Below are 18984 nucleotides of genomic sequence, written 5' to 3' on the forward strand. Positions count from 1 at the left end.
TCTGTGCAAATTTTTGTGCGCATGGTGTTTCGCTGTGTGTGCGAGGTTTAGGATCTGTGTGTGCGCGCCCACGCGCTCACCTTAGAAGGAACAGTGGTTACAGGGATTGGTGCCTGGGTTAATGTTTCTGTGGTGTGGTGTGTAGTTGCTGGTGAGTATTTGCTTCAGGTTGGGGGGCTGTCTGTAAGTGAGGACTGGCCTGCCTCCCAAAGTCAGACCTTCAGAAACAGATTTCAAAGAGAAAATTTTTTGCAAGAAAATGCAGGTTTGTTGAAATTGGAACTATTCCACAAAAATTGGATTTTGATTAAATGTTTTATTTTTGATGATATTTGAAATGAAATGAGAAGTTTCCTGTTGATTCAAATTGAGACTTTCACTTCATTTTGCATTGCAAACGCCAAAACAAAATAGAAAAATTAATTTTGAATTTCCTCATGAGAAGAAAAAATCATTCTTTTAAAAGTTTTAATACAGAAAAGCTTCTTTTGGTTTGTAAATCACCTTAACAGTTGAAGTCACAAGGACTTTTTCCGATTGTCTAACAATATTTTATGTTTAATACTTTATTTGCATGTCACTTGGTCCAGGTGAAACCGAGGATAAGCAGCATTTTCTAATCAGTCAGGTTTAATATTAAACAAGGGTACTGGTACCTCATCTCCATTTATTTGTTTGCATTCTTTGCCAACGAATAAATAAATGGAGATGAGCTACCATAACCTTGTTTAATATTTTTTCAATATAACCTTTAAAGTAGAAAGATTTTATGGCTGATGTGAAATGTCATTCTGAACTTGCCTTCTCAGGTCAGCCTTGCTGGGAGGTGCCTTTGTAACCTTTTGGTTTTGTTTCCTCCTAGTTACACAGGGCATTTCCTGTTGAATCAAGCTTCAGATAAACATGTCTTTGTAGCTTATGGGGAAATGAAATTATACGTCTTGTATCAAAATTCTGAGCATTAGCTCCTTTATTGCAGGTGAAGATTGGGACTCTCCTGTCTCGCATGGTTTGGTGTTTGTGCTTAGTGCCAGTACAGGGGATCTGGGTTCCATTCCCAATTCTCATATATGACCTGGTTCCTAGGGGGATGGAGGGAAGAATGTATAGAGAACGTGCCCCCAGCATTTAGTGGCTAGTGGTCTGCACTGCCATGTTTGAGATCAGATGCAATCCCTACTATTGGTTTCGAAATTGGTTGTCATAGGTAACTAGCATGCTATATTAGTGGATTCAGCCAGGTGGGTAAAAATCAATGCTTTTAAACAGAATCACATTTTTTTAAGTCAAAGTTTCCTGCTTCCTGATTTTAAATCATGATTTCAATTGCTTTGATTTAAATTAGTTCACCCTAGATTCAGCTCTGTATCTTGACTGAATAGTGTTGCCAAGTCATGCTACAATGGTTGACTTTGCAAGTCAAGTCTGGGTATACAGTTAAAACAGTTTGGTCCTGTCAATTCTACAAAAAACCAAACCAGATTAAACTGTGATAGGAAACTGCTTCTATCCAGAAACAGGACAATGAGATTCCCTTCTGCAGTAGTTGTTATAGTGTCGGTGGAGTAATGATAGCAAGTCAATTTAGAGTATAGAAGAGATTATTTTGCTTTTAGTTTAAAGAATGAAAGTGCTGTTTTGTTTAAAAAGGAATCCTTTTGCAGCATCTGAAATGTCTCATTTTAAGGAAGCTTATTACATTAAAAAGTCTGTTTTATAACCAGAAAATGTAAATATATGAAGCTTAAAAATGCTAAGATACTGCAAAATTGGGAATCTCATCTTAAATGGCTGGTTGTGATGAAGCTAAGTGGAGGGGCTAAAGGAAATGGTCTCAAAGAAAGGAAGAAAAGCTGGCTGCCTGATTAGCAAACTTCCTCTAATTTGAGTTTTGGTTTTTAACTTTTGGACAGGGGAAGGCAAATTATGGCCCGGGGCCTGCATCCGTCCCTTCAGACGTTTAAATCTGGTCCTCAAGCTCCCGCCAGGGAGCAGAGTCCAGGGCTTGTCCCACTCCAGCTGGGTAGCAGGGTCAGGGGCTTGCCCTGCTCTGCGTGACTCCTTGAAGCAGCGGCATATCCCCTCTTCAGCTCCTACACATAGGGGCAGCCACGGGGCTCTGCACGCTATCCTGCCACAAGCGCTGCCTCTGCAGCTCCCATTGGACAGGAACCATGGCCACTGGGAGCTTCAGGGGTGGCGTCTGTGGACAGGGCAGCGTGTAGAGCCGCCTGGCTGTGCCTCTGCCTAGGAGCCAGAGAGGGGACATGCTGCTGCTTCCAGGAGCTGTGGTAAGCGCCACTTGGATTCCTGCCCCCTGAACCCTTCAGTCCCAACCCGGAGCACCCTCCCGCACCCCCAACCTCTCATCCTCCGCCCCACCTCAGAGCCTGCACCACAACCCCCTGAATCCCTTCCCACACCCTGAACTCCTAATTTCTGGCCCCACTCTGGAGCCCACACTCCAACCCCCAATTTTGTGAGCATTCATGGCCTGCCATACAATTTTCATACCCAGATGTGGCTCTCGGGCCAAAAAGTTTCCCCATCCCTGGTGCAGACAATGCATTTGTTGTGTTGACCCTGAAAGTCCTCCAGCAGCTATCCCTTAACACCCCTATACTTGTGATAGTCACCGCTCCAGTCATCATTTTGAATTTCACTGCCCAGGGGTCAGAGAAACCACCTCTTCCCCACCCTTGAAAACTCCAGTGTGTTTTTGAAATGACTTCTCCTGTTTGCAAACTTTGGTGAGCGCTCCTGTTAGCTCACCTTTGTTTTGTGCATCCGACTGTGCTAGCTGCATGCACACACAGAACTACTAGATGTGCTCCCGCCTGGAGCAGACAAGAAGTTGTGGATCTCCTGGGCCTCTGGAAAGAGGAGGCTGTGCAAGCAGAGTTGCAGAACGGCCATGGAAATATTGACATCTATATGCAGATTGTGCAGGGGATGCTGCAACAGGGATGAACAGCAGTGCTGCATGAAAGCAAGGGAGAGTGCCAAAAGGTGCTGCCCTGCAGCTCTGCCACGTTTACAGTAAGCTGCATGCTATATTTGGCAGTGACCCCAGCAGCACCCTGTGGATGACTTTGGGCATTCTGGAGGAGCCCGAAGCAGAGACCCCTGCTGTGAAAAGGAGGAAGGAGACTCAAACCGTGCCTCAAGCCAGGAACTGTTGGAAACTCTGCGAGAGAGACTAGCCAGTCTCACCAGGCAAGTGCAGATGAGCCTGCTGATGAGAAGGGGAAGGGAGCCTGAGTAAGTGTATACATACATTATTCCTTAATTTCATTTATAATATTTTCCTTTCCCCTCAAACCTCATCTCTCTCCCTTTCTCAACCTTAACCCCCTCTTCCCCATTGAAAAGTGGCACCCATCCCTTCCGTAAGTTTAGAGAACAAAGATGTTGACTTTTGATAATGTCAGAAAATAAAAGGTTTAGGGGATACATTCAAAAAGAGTTGTATGGCAGTCTGATTACACAATCCACATCAGATCAATGCCCTGTGCTTGGATAGAGGTAGAACAAACAGAGGTAGAGTTGCTTTTTATATCTTTGCCTTGTTTACTTTGTTTATCTGCACAGGGATGGTCCCTTTTATTCTCCTGGGAGATTTCAATCAAACTTTTATCTATGCCAGTAGGAGACTTCCCCAGGCCATGCTGTGCTGAGTATGGCTGGCACCATTTCTGTAAGCAGACCAGCAGCATGTGGGCCCAGGTGGCTTCGGGGTGCCAGTGGCAGCTGGATTCTCTGTGCCTTTGTCATCCTTAGGAGTGAGATGCCAGCCAAAATCACCACTCCTTGTGAAAACAGTACCAATATTTACTGTGCTTTCCCAATGCCCATACCACAGTATGGGTGACCAGCATTGCTACAGAACATCCATCTCCACACTAGGATCTATTTGCCAAGGTAGAAGCTGCAGAACAGTGCTGCAATGAGATACACTATTCCCATAATTCCCATTGAAGTAAGGGAGTTTTGAGGCTTATCTTTCCCTTTCTGTTGTGACTGTAGATCTAATGGTGTTTCTGTCTGTGTTTTAACAGCTTCTGGTATGGTGCCCTTGAGGGGTGCACTGTCCTTTTGTGCTGAATGCCTGACTCGGGTCAGGAGGAAAAAAAAACAGGGAGGATACATTCTGTAAGATCCTGTAGTCCTCTCCAGTCTTGAACCATGAACGCAAGTTTTGGACGGGCCATGTGAATGTGATCATGGAGAAGGACAAAGAATAGAGTGTCATTGCTGCAGGAGAGTAAAAAGGACCGAGATACATGTTGGGGAATGCACCGGGACATGATTGGTTTGCTCAGGCAACAAACTCAGATGCTGCAGAGCATTATTGGCCTACATGCCTAAAGGCTCTGGACTCATCAGCCTTTCGTCCTTGGCGAAGTCCATCCTCGCTGCTCCCTATACCCCCCAACATACCATGTGGCAAAAAGGTTTACATCCTTACCTTTACCGCTCCATGCTGGGGAACAATAAGTAGAACAACCGCTCCACGTACACCAACCATAGGTCAGCGAATATGTATCCACTACCTACTACAGTTTAGATACATGGACATAAATGTTCACTGTTTACTTCCATTTTCACTTGGGATTTTAAAGCCTAGTTCACTCAGTTACAGTGTGGGTAAAAGGTTTTTTTTTTTTTTTAATTTGTATGTGTGTGTTCACTTCAGTTTTGTTGCCTGTTTCTTTTGCACACAATAAAGTCGTGTTGTTGAAACTCAGAGTATCTTTATTATTTTACACCAAGCATGATGGAATTCAAAGTTGGAGGCAAAGATCCACCTATATTTAACCTAAGTACGCACAGCAGTCACAATTTCATAAAAGCATCAGGGAATGCCACTGTGACTGACTGTTAACATGGTCTCCAGGGTTAGCTCTTCAAATAGCCCTTGTTCTTGGGCTGTTCAAGTTCAGCAGATGGCCAGGCAAACTTGCCCCTCTACCTTGGTGGCAATTTTCTCCCCTTTGCCTGTCAGATATTATGAGGTACACAACATTCAACTATAACCATGCAGATGTTTTTTTTCTCTCTGAGATTCAATCTAGTGAGCAGTGTCAGTGTCCCTTTGTTCTACAAAAGCACATTAAACAGTCATTCTGCATCTGCTGAGCCGGTCGTTGAATCTTTCCTTGGTGCTGTTGAGTTGGCCAGTGGTTGGTGTCATGAACCAGGGGAGCAAGAGATAGGCTGTGTCCCCCAGGATCACTCTTTGCTTCCAATATGCGCAATAGTAACCCACCAGTCAGGAAAAAATGTCCCTGCTTGCAGCTTTTCGAAAAGTCCAGTGTACTTAAAAATGTGTGTGTCATGTACCTTCCCTGACCAGCTAACATCAATATTAGTGAAAATGAGCCACTAGCACTTGCCTACCCGTGGAAAAGTATACCTTTCTGTTGATGTACTCCAGTGGCTAGGTCTGCTGGTGCCAGAACAGGGATATACATGTTGTCGATCACCCCACTGCAGTTTGGGAACCCTGTTGCTGCATGTCCATCCACTGTTTCCTGTATGTCACAGTACTGTGTAGCAGGAGACTCTTCCTGGCCTTACACACTTGGGTAGCAATGGCTTCCAGTGTGGATTTCATAACTCCAAACTGATTTTCCACTGACCTATAGCAATTCAGTGATCCTAGAAATCCGTTTGCCCTGGAAAAATGCAGAATTTTTGTTTTTACAGAGACGATTTAGTGTTTACATTTTGTGGGAAAATAACATGTATTAACTATTAACTGAATGTTACTGAAAATACCAGTGTCACTTATTCAATGTGCACAACCTCCCCCTCTTGTGCTTGATTTTTGAATGCGCTTTTAATTTACATAGCTAAACATACTCAACTAAAATGCATGAAAACATGTAACCTCTATATGCTGGAAGCATCTCAAATTTCACTTCAGCATCCAGATGTGAGTAATTAAAGTTATGAAAAGATGCCAAAAAAGTTAAAAATTACCCCTAAAGACCGTGTCACTGAGTTTGGCAAGGACAAATTTCATATTGATGATGATGTGCTGTTTTGTACTGTATGCAGCAAGGCTGTAGATTGCATTTGAAGGCAGACAATTGTAGAACACATGGAAAGTGCTAAACAAACTGAACGAAAAGAAACAAAAAAAGGGGGGGGGGGAAGGGTTGGAACAGCAGGGCCACTAACAATGAAGAAACAATGCACTGTGACTAGATCATTCCAGTGTTTTACAACTACCTAAGAACAGCATGAATACAGACATAGAAGTATATGTAACCAATACAAATTGCAATTGTATTATAATGATTGATGGCACTGGTAGGCTTTGAACTTTCTTAAAAATTGGAAATATATCAATAAAATGTGTTCAACTGATATATGTGCGTGCGCACACACTGTGGTTAGGGAAACCGAAGTTCGGTGTTTCACTTTAATCATGGAAAAACGTATTTTTATGGTGGTTTTTTTCAGAGAATTTTGATTTTTTTTATTGCAGAAAACTAGGATCCCTGCTCATCACAATCCAAGTTATAGTAGTATTGATTCAAGCTCAGCAAATACAAGAGAATCATGTGCACTTTATTAGCAATGCTCATGAGAATTGTCCTGAGCTCTGCATGACCCAAGCTTCTGTCAGAGAGAGAGGAGAGACCGAAAAGTGCCATGCAGGACTCTGGGAGGGTTTTTTTTTGTTTTTTGTTTTTTTTTAAAGGCTCAAAAATTGTGGGCTGTGCAAAAGTATAATGGGATGGAGAACGTGGCATGGGGGGAACCTGACCATGGTGAGTATAGGCAGTGCTAACACAAGTTCCCAAGTATGTGTGGGCTGGAACAATGTACAAACAGCAGCAGCTGTATACCAGCTTAACCTGCATTGTCTGAACTATGTAGTGTAGATGTGGCCTGACAAAAAATGAAAGGGAGTAAGTATTATTATTTCCAGTCGTTAGATGATTATCTGAGGTACAGAGCTTAGGTGGCTTGCCCAAGGTCACCAAAGGAAGTGTTTGGCAAGGCTGGGGGTTGAACCCAGATCTCCTGAATCTGAGGCCTGTTCTATGTAGGTTGGTCTAGCTGTGTCAGTCGGGTGTGAAAAACTCAGACTCCTGAGAGATGTAGTTACGCCAACCTAAGCCCCAGTATAGACACCGCTAGGTCGATGGAAGAAGTGTTCCCCCCCAAGAGCTACTGACTCTTGAGAGAGTGGAATAGCTACAGTGACAGAAAAACCACTTCTGTTATTACAGGAAGCATCTCCACTACGGTGCTACAGCTCCTTAGCTGTGCCACTGCAGAATATGTACTGTAGACAAGCCCCCAGTCCAGGGTCAGAACCACAACACCAGCTTTCCTCTCTAAGGGCTTGTCTACACGGCCACTTACAGCACTGAAACTTTCTTCGCTCAGGGATGTGAAAAAATGCACCCCTGAGCTATGCGAGTTTAAGTGCTGTAAAGTGTAGATAGTGCTGGGAGCTACTCCCCTTGTGGAGCTGGGTTTAGCCCAGTGCTGGAGCCGCAACTACACAGCCATGTTAAAGCGATTAGCGTATGCCCTTAGTCTGTTAGGCCCCAATCAGGCTTTCTTACAATAGATGTTCAGAGATCACTCCATTTTAGAGCATCAAGACAACAGTTTTGGACCTTGGCTTGTCACGTGACTGGTGATTTTTTTTAGGCAGCTTTGTTTAACATTCTGTTAATCGGGGCAGTTTCCGTAGACACACCCCACACATGCTCCCGGCTAAAGGTTTTAATGCTTTTTAGCCTTGTGTTGTGGATGTGACCAAAGCACGATAGAAATGTTTTAGCCTGAAGTACTTTTAAACCACGCTTAAAAACACTTCACCTAGGGGAGTTTTATTGTGAGAGTAGGTGTCACTGTTGGCCTTATCTATGCTGGATACAGTGATTAGCCTCCAGCACTCCCAAGTTCAGCTTTTCTGCAACTACTTTAAAAGCCGTGCTTTATCCCATTTATGCCATGCTGCAAACCAGACTGAATCACTTTGTGCTTGCGGTGCTAGTGTAAGTGAGAAGTGCTGATGAACTAGCTTGCACAAATGAATCAGTCCTGCCATTGTCCTACATTTGTGCGTGCACTGTTTTTACTCTGCTGCTGTATGTGTGAACCTCAGAACAGCCAATGGCTTGGTGGTTCCAGCACTCAGTTGAGTGGGGGAGAAATCCAGGTTCAAGTCCCTGCTCTGAACCAGGCACAGCAAGGACTTGCATCTGGGGGTGTCTCATATCTTAGGTAAATGCCCTGGGAATAATTCCTGACCAGCTCTACTGCCTTGTATAACTTGCCAGTGTAGATGATCCCACAGTGAATGGAGTTCTCTTCTGCAGTGATGGCTTCACTCAGCTTGTTTACTCATCCCCTTTTTGCCTGTGGCTCACTGTCTCCATTCCTCCATCGGGTATTTACCACCAGTATATTTATTTCTGTGTACGTGCTCTGTCTGGCATCGCTCCCTGCTGGAGCTGCCTCACTGCTCATTACAGACACCCTGAAGCCAGTTTGAAAACTGTTCTGCATTTTTTAATAAAAGCCTTAGAACGCTTGGCTCTATTAATAAACTACCAAAACCTGACCTTTTTCAAAATCTGCATTCCAGCCAGACTAAGAGCAAAATTGTATCTCTGACATCAACAGATGACAGCTGAAAGATTTGCCTTGCTAATCTTCATATACTGAAGAGAAAACTGTAATAGATCGGGTTAGTTTTGAATATATATATATATATACTTTTTTACATAAAATAATGTGGTGACTCCGAGTCTAGTTCTCAGAACACAGCTGTCCCTGTTATAAAATGACTGTCACGTTCAGCACTTACTGGCACTCTGTGGCAGTGTCTGCAGAGAGACCAGGATTTAATGGACATTGACTGACCCTCATCCGCTTTCCTATAAAGTGGTTCTTCTAGATGGGGGTAGGAACATGTTGGTGTGACTGGGTGGGAATCTGCCACTGCTGCTCATTTGAAAAAGGGGAACTTTTAACACCTTCCACAAGCATTTCAATGAAAGAAAATTCTCGGAAATACAAATCTCTTAACAATCAGCCTTGTTCAGTCTGTTTGCAACTTTATTATTTAAAAAAATAAATCCAGATTGGAACTTCCAGACAGAAAAATGCTCTTTTTGCACACCTATCCCCTAGCTCCAGGGCCAGAGAGGCTGATAACCCCTTACTCGCCAGCTCCCATAGTTGGGAGATAGAGGAGGAGAGGGGTGCTGAGCAGCCAGCTCTCTCTCAGCCTTTCCACCAATCAGGCTCTTAGCAGTTGGCAGAAAATGAAATTGACAAGAGCCTTCTGGGTGGACAGCCAGGAAGCCAAAAAATTCCTTTTTGGTTCTTCTGTAATGGAATGTTTCTGGAAATCCGTTTTAAATTTGTTTAAAGTTTTAAGAAGTTTAAACAGTAGGCAAGTTAGAAAAGTGTTTAGCCAAAATGTTTATTTTCACCTGTACTAACTTGAAAATCTGCTTTCTTTTTGTTGTAAATGTATTAAAACAATTACTCGTGGTCCAGATTTGACTTCATTTGCCATCCGTGATGCTAACTTTACAGATTCATTATAGTGGTCCTTATATATGATTGGGAAGGGATAGCTCAGTGGTTTGAGCATTGGCCTGCTAAACCCAGGGTTGTGAGTTCAATCCTTGAGGGGGCCATTTGGGATCTGGGGCGAAAATTGGGGATTGGTCCTGCTTTGAGCAGAGGGTTGGACTAGATGACCTCCTGAGGTCCCTTCCAACCCTGGTATTCTATGATTTCTCCCCCTCATTTTAGTAAGTATTCATCAGAACTCTCTCTGAAAAATCTGAAGATCAATATAGTTGCTGAATTAGTAAAAAATAAGCCATTTCTCATTAAATGCAATCCTCAAAATACCAGAGGACTGGAATGTTATACAGATTACTTTTTAAGTGAACTTAAAGATCCCAAAAATGAGCAATTGGCCTTATTTTAGATTGGGTTTGGAGGGGAACCTTTAAAACCTTCATTGTAAATAGAACACTTAAACACACAGAGGAAAGGGCCAAATCAATGGCTAAGAGATGGGAAGCAATGTGAAAGAATAAATGGCCAATTCCCAATGTGGAAAGAGGTTAATAGTAGCATGACCTAGGGATCTGTACTAGATGTAGTAGTGCTCAGTCTATTTATTGATCTGGGGAAAAAAGAGTAAATAGCATAGTAGTAAATTTTGCTGAGAGCACACAGTGTTTTAACTTACTCTAGTAGAGAGATGATTTTGAGACCCTTTTAGGGTTTAATTACTAATTAATTATATAACACTCCAATATAGCAACTAAAATTAATTAAAGACAAATTCAAGGTGCACTCTAGAAAGAACAGTTTAAAACAGTGAAACACACTGTTGGAGTCTGAATTGTACATTTTCAGGAAAAAGGTCTAGATGTGAACATCTCAGTGAGGAACACTGCTCAAGTTTTAAGAGATTAAACAACTGTTTAAATTCTATGACAAAATACAGAAAAAATAAGAGAGAGAGTGTTTCATTCCTTTATTTGATTACATGTAATAGTCTGTTCTAATGTTCAATACTGTGTTTAGCTTTGATAGCCTCATTTCAAACGGGACCTAGCAGAGACAGCAAATTATCTGAGAATGATGACGAAAGTTGCTACAGTTACAGTGGGATTCCATATAGGGAGAGATTAAAAAGAGTAAGGACCAGTTGGTGCAATCCACTGAATGAAATAAAATTTCACAGGTGTAACTGAGATAGGAATTTGATCCAATTTGGTCTAAATTAAATTTGGTTTGAATGGAAAGAAAAGTAATAGGAAAATTTTATGCAGATACAAACTAATGAGTCGTATAGGTCAGTCAATTGCTTCCTTTACCTCATAAAACAAGAAGGAGAAGCTCATTTAAAAAAAAAAAGGGCAGCAAACCTAAAATGGATAGAAGCAAGTTCTTTTTACACACTCTATAACTAATCTATGGAACTCAATGCTTCAGCATATTAAGGAAAACTTCATATGAAGTTTCAATAAAAGATTAGACATTTATCTGAACTAAATACAGGAGCAGTTACACTAACTATGTAAAAAATAAGGATTAGCAATCCTTAGTGTTTAAAGGTCCAACCTGAATGCAAACTGTGCTTGGAAGTAATTTTCCATATGGTATAGTAAAACAAATTATGCTTACTGCAGAAATGGGGTTTTGCCTTCTTCTAAAACATTAACTTTCAGATACAAGATACTGATATAGATGGAGCCATATGTTCCGTATTGGTATGGCAATTCCCATATTCCTAAGTAACAGTCTGTTCCCTTTTAGTAGCATTTGCATAATCAGTACTTGTTTTGGCTATTTCCCACAGATCAAGGGGTCTGTTTTTCCCACCTATCCATCGATACATTGAACGTTTTCAAATTAATATAAATCCTCCATGTGCAAATGGTAGAATATCCTTCCTAATACTTTGGATGATGATTTCTCTGTGTTTATAGGATCATGAAATCAGTGTTATTTCAGTCTCAATTTTGACTTGAAAGGATACATTTAATGCCTTGTCTACACTGCCACTTTACGGCGCTGCAACTGTCTCGCTGGGGGTGTGAAAATACACCTCCCTGAGCGCTGCAGGTTTCAGCACTGTAAAGCACCATTGTAGACCGTGCACCAGCGGTGGGAACCACGCTCCCAGCGTTGGGAACTACTCCTCTCGTGGGGTGGGTTTTTTACAGCTTTGGAAGAGCTCTCTTCCAGTTCTGGTGCTGCAACTACACAGCCACGCAGCAGCGCTTTAATGTTGCTAGTGAAGACATATACAAATTAAAGGCATTTACAGCCTTCCAGCCAGTGTAGGCCTACTGCTTTAGAGTGGTTATCTCAGGCACAAACCACTATGTTTTACCTAACTCCCTTTAAATTTAAACTTTCAGAATGTTCCCACCAATGGATTTTAAACCCCACTGTTTTTAAACAGGTCTCCTTAGATGATGATATTGGTTAATTATAAGTAGAAGTGATGTAGCTATTTAGTTGATACATTTTATAAATTGAACAATATAGCTATTAACTTAAACAAAAACAACAACAAAAAAACCCATTTCAAATTGGTGTTTTTTGGTTTGAAATGAAGCATATTGAATAAGCCAGTTAGCCTTTTAGAAAAAGTGGTAGAATTTTTCTTAAGTTTAAATATCACTGTTTTTGTCGACTACTTTCCTTTATTTGAGAAGTTTTTATAAAAGAATATTAAATCAAAATAAATGCTATTAATTTACCTACACTATTGTATGTTTGGACAGTGCCTAGCACAAAGGGGTCCTGGTCTGTGACTGGCAGCCCGAGGTGCTGTACCACTGCAAATAATAATCGAACTTATGGTTCCCTTTCCTCCCTAATTTGAGATGTACCGTATTTTTCCAAGTGTTTTTTACAGCTATAACAAACCTATATATTGTACAATACATTCATTTCATATGTTGTTTTTTTCTCCTCCTAGATTTTTTCCCTGAGTGAGTAAAGACCAGAATGAATGGACAAATTTCAAATACCCCTCCTAGTGTATATGGAAGTTACTCTTCTCAAATAAAGTAAGTCTCTTCCCTCACTCTCTCTGTTACCTGCCCCCTGTACACCCAAAAAAAGTTTTGTTTTTTCCATTTGTATTTAAGTTTCAGATGTTGAGAGTAGTAATAATCAAAATCTTGAAAAGTTTTTTTTTAATTCGTCTCCTGAAAAAATATGCAGAGTTTCCGTAAGAAACGTTTCAGTTTCTGTACTACATAACCAAAGTGACACATGACATCAATATATGTCATTTTTTTAATTAATATTGGTGATTATAATTTTAAATCTCTATTGTTGAATAATCTCTTCAGGCAGTCTGCAACACGGAGATATGTCATAGTATCAATAAGATATTTATTTCCTTAAAGCTGTCATACTAGTTTGTCTGGAAAGTGAAATGGTTGGGTCGACGCTGAACCCACGTGTTAGTTAATCTCATTTTTCAAAGCCTAAACTGATCTTTACATGGGTCAGAAAATATTTTTTTCCTATGTACATTACTGTACAATTCATGTTCTATGTTATTGGTTGAGGGTTGTTGGCTGCCAGCTGCCTTTTTCTGAGACATAGGATATTGCAGAGTATCAGACTTGATATACCACTAACATAGTCTTATCTAACCTAGGACAAGACAGGCTATGTTTCTATGGGGATGGAATTTACATTATCGATACTTCCAATGTTGTTCCTTATTTAAGTTGAGGCCACATATAATTCGTTCTTGTTTTTACACAGTGAGGACATTGCTTGCCCTTTCCTTCTAGCTTTGGGCAGTCAGATACTCTTTCTTCTGTCTCTTTTATAAGTCAGAAGTAGTAGTGAGTTAAGCATAAAAGAGAAGGTAAAATCCCACCAAAATAAAAAAAAAATTCTGGTATTTATCATGTTTTTTCTGAAAGATGTGCTCGAGTGCAAACAGAAATTGTTTTGGGGAAGTTCTGTGACCTGTGTAACTCAGGAAGACAGGCTAGCTAATCACATTTCTGGCTAATTTCTGGCCTTCAAATCTATGAAATTATGAATCTATTTTATTATTATTTGTGTTGTGGTAGTACCTAGCAGCCCCAGTCACGGACCAGGACCCCGTTGTGCTAGGCACTGTACCAACACAGAACAAAAAGATGATCCCTGCCCCAAAGAGCTTACAATCTAAGTAAATCATGCATAGTTATGTATGTACATGAGGTGGGGTGTTCATTCTCATTGTCCTTGCAGGAAGTACTGTTGTATACATATGTGTTACAATGTAGTCGATGTATTTGAAAATTTTTACAAAGCTCAGATATTTTCAGCAAAAGATACCAAATAAATCTATAAATAGATTAACCACACACCTTTTCTTCTAGTGGATATGGTTCACCAACGTTTGCTCAGCCGGAGAGGGAACAAAGTTCGAAAGCAAGTGCAAAGGCTATTTATGGTAAGCCTTGCTTAATAGATTCTGGATTTGTCATTTAAACAGTGACTTTTTAAGTGTTGCAAAAATATATATAAATATATTTAATATTTATTTGAAATTGCTTTGTATCTGAGTTAAAGCTAACTGAGCTAAAGAATAAGTTTTGTTCTTAATATAAAGTTGGCTTCTAACTGCTTACCTTTAACCATTCTTACAGTATTTATTGCAATAATGAATTGAAGAATAGTATTGTGGCCAAGGCACATGAGAGATAATCAGGAGATCTGGAGCCTATTCCCAGCTGTGCTACACACTTTGGGTGGCAACTTAACCTTTCCGTTTCTCAGTTTCCACATTTGCAAAAAGGAAAGAATATGTATGTGCTTTTCAGAGATGGTGTTAGGAATAATTAGTTACTGCTTGGAAAGTTCTTTCTGTTCTTTGGATGGAAGATACTGAAGTAAAGTGTTATTACTGTTTATTGGAACTAACTACCATGGGGTATATAAAGAAACTCTGTCAAGGTTAACAGGCTCAACATCTGCCTCCTTTGGATTATGGTTTAGTGGTTAGAGTTGGAGACTGGGAGTCTGGACCCTGGGATTCTATTCCCTGAGCTTTGTAACTTTGAACAGGTCAATTAGTCTTTCTGTGTCTTGTTTTTTTTCCCATCTGTATGTTAGGTAGAGAAAACTCTCTGCCAAGAACTGCCTGATCCCTAAAGCAGTATATATTTCAGGGCCCTGCCATAGCCTACCCCTGAAAAGAAGCCCTATGGTATTGATAATCTAGGGTTTTCTTCCTTCTCTCTGTTTCTACACATGAATCATAGAAACATTTTTCCTATAAAATGTTAGAACGTTGGCTACCAGAGTAAATGGAGGAGGAGTCATTTAGAGTTATACCTGTCTTGTGTATATAGAGTGAAGCATAATTCATTGCCCAGAATCAGTTCAGATGCTGTGTTTCATGTACTAGTGTAAGCATAAGATTTAAAATACTAAGGCTCTTTTGTTACCCCAGGATTAGCTCATGGCAGGGCCATCACATCTCTTTCCATCCTCCTTAGGCAGATGGATAGAGTTTGACTGTTGCACGTGTCTCTCTCAGATGTCACCTTAACAAGGGACCTTCTGCCTGTTAAGTTCTAAATGTAGAATTAAATATACTATTTAAATGTTGAGTAGAGGTACAATAATCTCAACACTGTAAAAATTAAAACAAGCGTCTCTTAACTTGTTCTGACATCCAGAAGGAGGTTTGAGGCAGACCAGCTGGGTAAAGATAAAAGGGGAAAAAAGATAGAGGTGACCTCATGGTGGGAGTCTACTACAGATGACCAGATCAGGAAGAGGAGAAGGATATGGCATTTCTAGAACAAACAACAAAAATATCCAAAACACAAGCTCGGGTAGTCATGGGGGACTTTAATATCCTGACATCGGTTGGAAAAATAATACAGCAAAATAAAAAATTTCCAACAAGTTCTTGGAGTATATTATGGACAACTTTTTGTTTTAGAAAATGGCAGAACTAGCGGACAGCCATTTCAGACTTGATTCTGACCAATAGGGAGGAATTGCTAGTGAGTCTGCAGGTGGAAGGCAATTTGAGTGAAAGTCATCATGAAATGATAGATTCCATGATCCTAAGGAAAGGAAGGACTCAGAACAGCGGAATAAGGACAATGGACTTCCAAAACAAACTTCAACAAACTCAGAAAGCTTATAGGTAAGCTCCAAGGGAAGAAAATATAAGGGATAAAGGAGGTCAGGAGAGTTTCAATAAAACAATATTAAAGGTAGAACAGCAAACTGTTATGTTGCAAAGGAAAGATAGGAAGAGGACAATATGGCTCCAACAGAGCTGCTTAATGGCCTGAAAATCCAAACAGAATCCTACGAAGAACAGAAACACGGACAAATCGTGAAGGAGGAGAACAAAAAATAGCAGAAGCATGCAGGGACAAAATCAGAAAGGCTAAGGCATAAAATGAGTTTCACCTAGCAACTGACATAAAAGGCAATAAGAGGAGGTTATTTAAGTAAATTAGGCATGTAGGAGAAGGGACATGCAGGTCCTCTATTCAGTATGGAAGGAGAGATAACTGGTGGCATCAAAAAGGCTAAGGTGTTTAATACTTGTTTTGCATCAGTCTTCACTACAAGGGTCAATGGTGACTAAATACTCAACACAATATTAAAAAGGGGGAAGGAATGCAAGCTGAAATAGTGAAAGAACAGGCTAAAGAATATTTACATAAGTTGACAGGAACAAAACTTTGTTCAATAGGATATCGGAGTACACGTCTGTGTTTGAAGACCAACTCAAAGAAAACTGAAGTTAATGCAAGGAGGAAAGGTGGAAGAAGAGGTGTTGACTGAAGTTGCAGGAGAGAACCTGAATCAGAAGAAAGTGTCTGTACACTAGGGAAGTACACTTACATAGGAGAGAGATCTGGATAGTTGAGAAGAACCACCCAGTTTGCCTGGGCAGCAGTGAAAAATGTGACAGGAGTATTGTGGGACTGACAAGTAACAAAATGGAAGGAAAAGTGTATGCTGCATGTGTTTATCCCTGCCTGTCTTATGGTTTTCAAAATGGAGGGTCTTACATAGATGAAAGAAAACAAGATATAGGTAACAGAAAATAATATACTGAGGAGAATGACTGACAGACAAGTGGATGGTAGACAGTGTGTGCATGGAGGAAATTAGGGGGAAGATCAACTCTGTGATAGGCTGCGGAGTGCACATTTCAGTGGGCTGCACATGTGATAAGAATGGGAGAAGAATGACCAGCAAAGAGAGCCTGGGAAGAAAAGGACAGCAAGAAAGGAACTGGAAGACCAAGGATAGGATGAAAAGGGTCTGTTAAGAGATGTTTGAAGACAAAGGGACTGGAAGTCCAAGACCTATAAATCTGTGCCAACTAGTGGAAGGGACGGTATAGAATTTTGGACATGCCTTTAAAAAGGGGAACAATGAGGACCTCAGGCTAAATGGTCCATAATTCCAAACTTCCATACCTGGAAAGATATTGGAACAAATTATTAAACAATCAATGTATAAGCACCCAGAGGATCATAGGATTATAAGGAATTGCCAGCATCAATTTGTCAAGAACAAACCATTCCAAACCCCTAACTTCCTTCTTTGACAGGGTTACTGGCCTAGTGGATGAGGGGGAAGCTGAAGGTGTGATTTATCTCAATTATAGTAAAGATTTTGACACAGCCCCTCGTGATGTTCCTATAAGCAAACTAAGGAAATGTAGTCTAAGTGAAATTACTATAAGGAGGGTGCACAGCTGGTTGAAAGACTGTTCTCAAAGAGTAGTTATCAATGGTTCAATGTCAAACTGGAAGGACACGTCTAGTGGTTTCTGCATGGGTCAGTGGTGGATCTGGTACTATTCAATATTTTCATTAATGATTGGATAACTGAGTGATGATTGTGCTCATAAAATTTGAATGACACAAAGCTGGGAGGGGTTGCAAGCACTTTGGAAGATAGTATTAGAATTTAAAATTACCTTGAGAAATTTAGAGAATAGGTCTGAAATCAGCAAGGTGAAGTTCAGTAAAGACAGGTGCAAAACACTATAGTTAAGCATTAAAACTCAAATGCACAATTACAGATTGGGCAATAACTGGCTAGTGGTAGTACTGCTGGAAAAAAATCTGGGATCACAAATTGAATATGCGTCAACAATGTGGTACAGTTACAAAAAAGGGTAATACCATGTTATCAATAGGAGTGTTGTATGTTAGACATGGGAGGCAATTGTCCTGCTTTGCTTGGCACTGATGAGGCCTCAGCTGGAGTATTGTGTCCAATTCTAGGTGCAACACTTTAGGAAACATGTGGTTAAACTGGAGAGAGTCTGGAGGGGAGGAACAAAAACGATAAAAGATTGAGAAAAGCTGACCTATGAGGACAGGTTAAAAAATCTGGGTATGTTTAGTTTTGAGAAAGGAATACTGTGGTGGGACCTGTTAACTGTCAAATATGTTAAGGGCTGTTATAAAGAGGATGGGCTGTTATAAAGAGGATGGTGATCAATGGTTCTTCATGTTCACTAAAGGTAGGACAAGTAGTAATGGGCTTAATCTTCAGCTATGGAGATTTAAGATAGCTATTAGGAAACCCTTTCTAACAATAAGGGTAGTTAAGTTCTGGAACAGGCTTCCAAGGAGAGCTGTGGAATCCCTGTCACTGGAAGTTTTTAAGAAGAGGTTAGACAAACACCTGTCAGGGACTGTCTAGGTTTAGTTGGTCCTGCCTCAGTACAGGGAGCTGGACATGATGACCTCTTGAGGTCCCTTCCAGTCCTGCATTTCTATTGACATAGCTCAAGTACAGTTCGCGTTTATTTTAATATTAAATTCCTCAGTGATCCTTTTTAAACAGGAATTTCTGCATCCTGTATGCACTCCCTGGACAAACAAATCACACATAATTAAAACATTAGGAAGTAGGTAAGAAAACCCAGTAAGACAAATGTTGATCAAAGTTACGTTTAATAGAACTTTTTTTATGTGACCAGGACACATCTTTACTCTTCTGGCTGTCTTCCCAGCTCTGTATTATCACCCATTCATTTTAACTAAGAAGTGTGGCAGAATCAGCATAATTCTCTACAAATGTAGACTTCGTTCTTTGTCTTGAAGTGCTGTATCTTCCTGAGTTTTTATTTCAAACACAATAGATAATTTCAGGTATGGAATTTTCATTTATGAAAAAAATAGGAGCCATGTGGGTAGATTTGAGATTAGTGATGGACAGAAGAGGCTTTCGTCTCTAAATATCTTAGAATCCAGCCCAGATTAGTATTTATTGACAGTTATCATATAATTGCTATTTGGTGGCCTATGTAAAATGACAGGTTTCAGAGTAGCAGCAGACTACACATGCCAGGGTTTTTTAACCTCCCCTCATAGGCTGGGGTTTTAAAACCATTTATTTTTGTTTCTCTCCTCTGGACTCTCTCCAATTATTCCCTCTTTCCTAAAGTAT

At 40.5% G+C, this 18984-nt stretch overlaps 1 protein-coding gene across 10 annotated transcripts in view; it reads left to right on the top strand.

The window, feature by feature from the left end:
- The window catches only part of EPS8 (EGFR pathway substrate 8, signaling adaptor), a 219391-nt gene that overhangs the window by 119494 nt on the left and 80913 nt on the right, over positions 1–18984 (top strand). For 7 of the 10 annotated variants that reach the window (XM_073319214.1, XM_073319138.1, XM_073319194.1 and 4 more), the window contains exons 2-3: positions 12500–12590; positions 13914–13987. The exons of 1 other annotated variant lie outside the window; for it this stretch is intronic. In XM_073319214.1, the coding sequence (XP_073175315.1) occupies positions 12529–12590; positions 13914–13987 (136 nt within the window). In that variant the 5' untranslated portion in view covers positions 12500–12528. Of the gene's footprint in view, positions 1–3064; positions 3262–12499; positions 12591–13913; positions 13988–18984 lie in introns of all 10 variants that reach the window. 2 more of the 10 variants (XM_073319146.1, XM_073319154.1) reach the window with 1 other exon arrangement.

The sequence above is a fragment of the Lepidochelys kempii genome, chromosome 1 (genome assembly GCF_965140265.1).
Source record: "Lepidochelys kempii isolate rLepKem1 chromosome 1, rLepKem1.hap2, whole genome shotgun sequence".
Taxonomy (NCBI): domain Eukaryota; kingdom Metazoa; phylum Chordata; order Testudines; family Cheloniidae; genus Lepidochelys; species Lepidochelys kempii.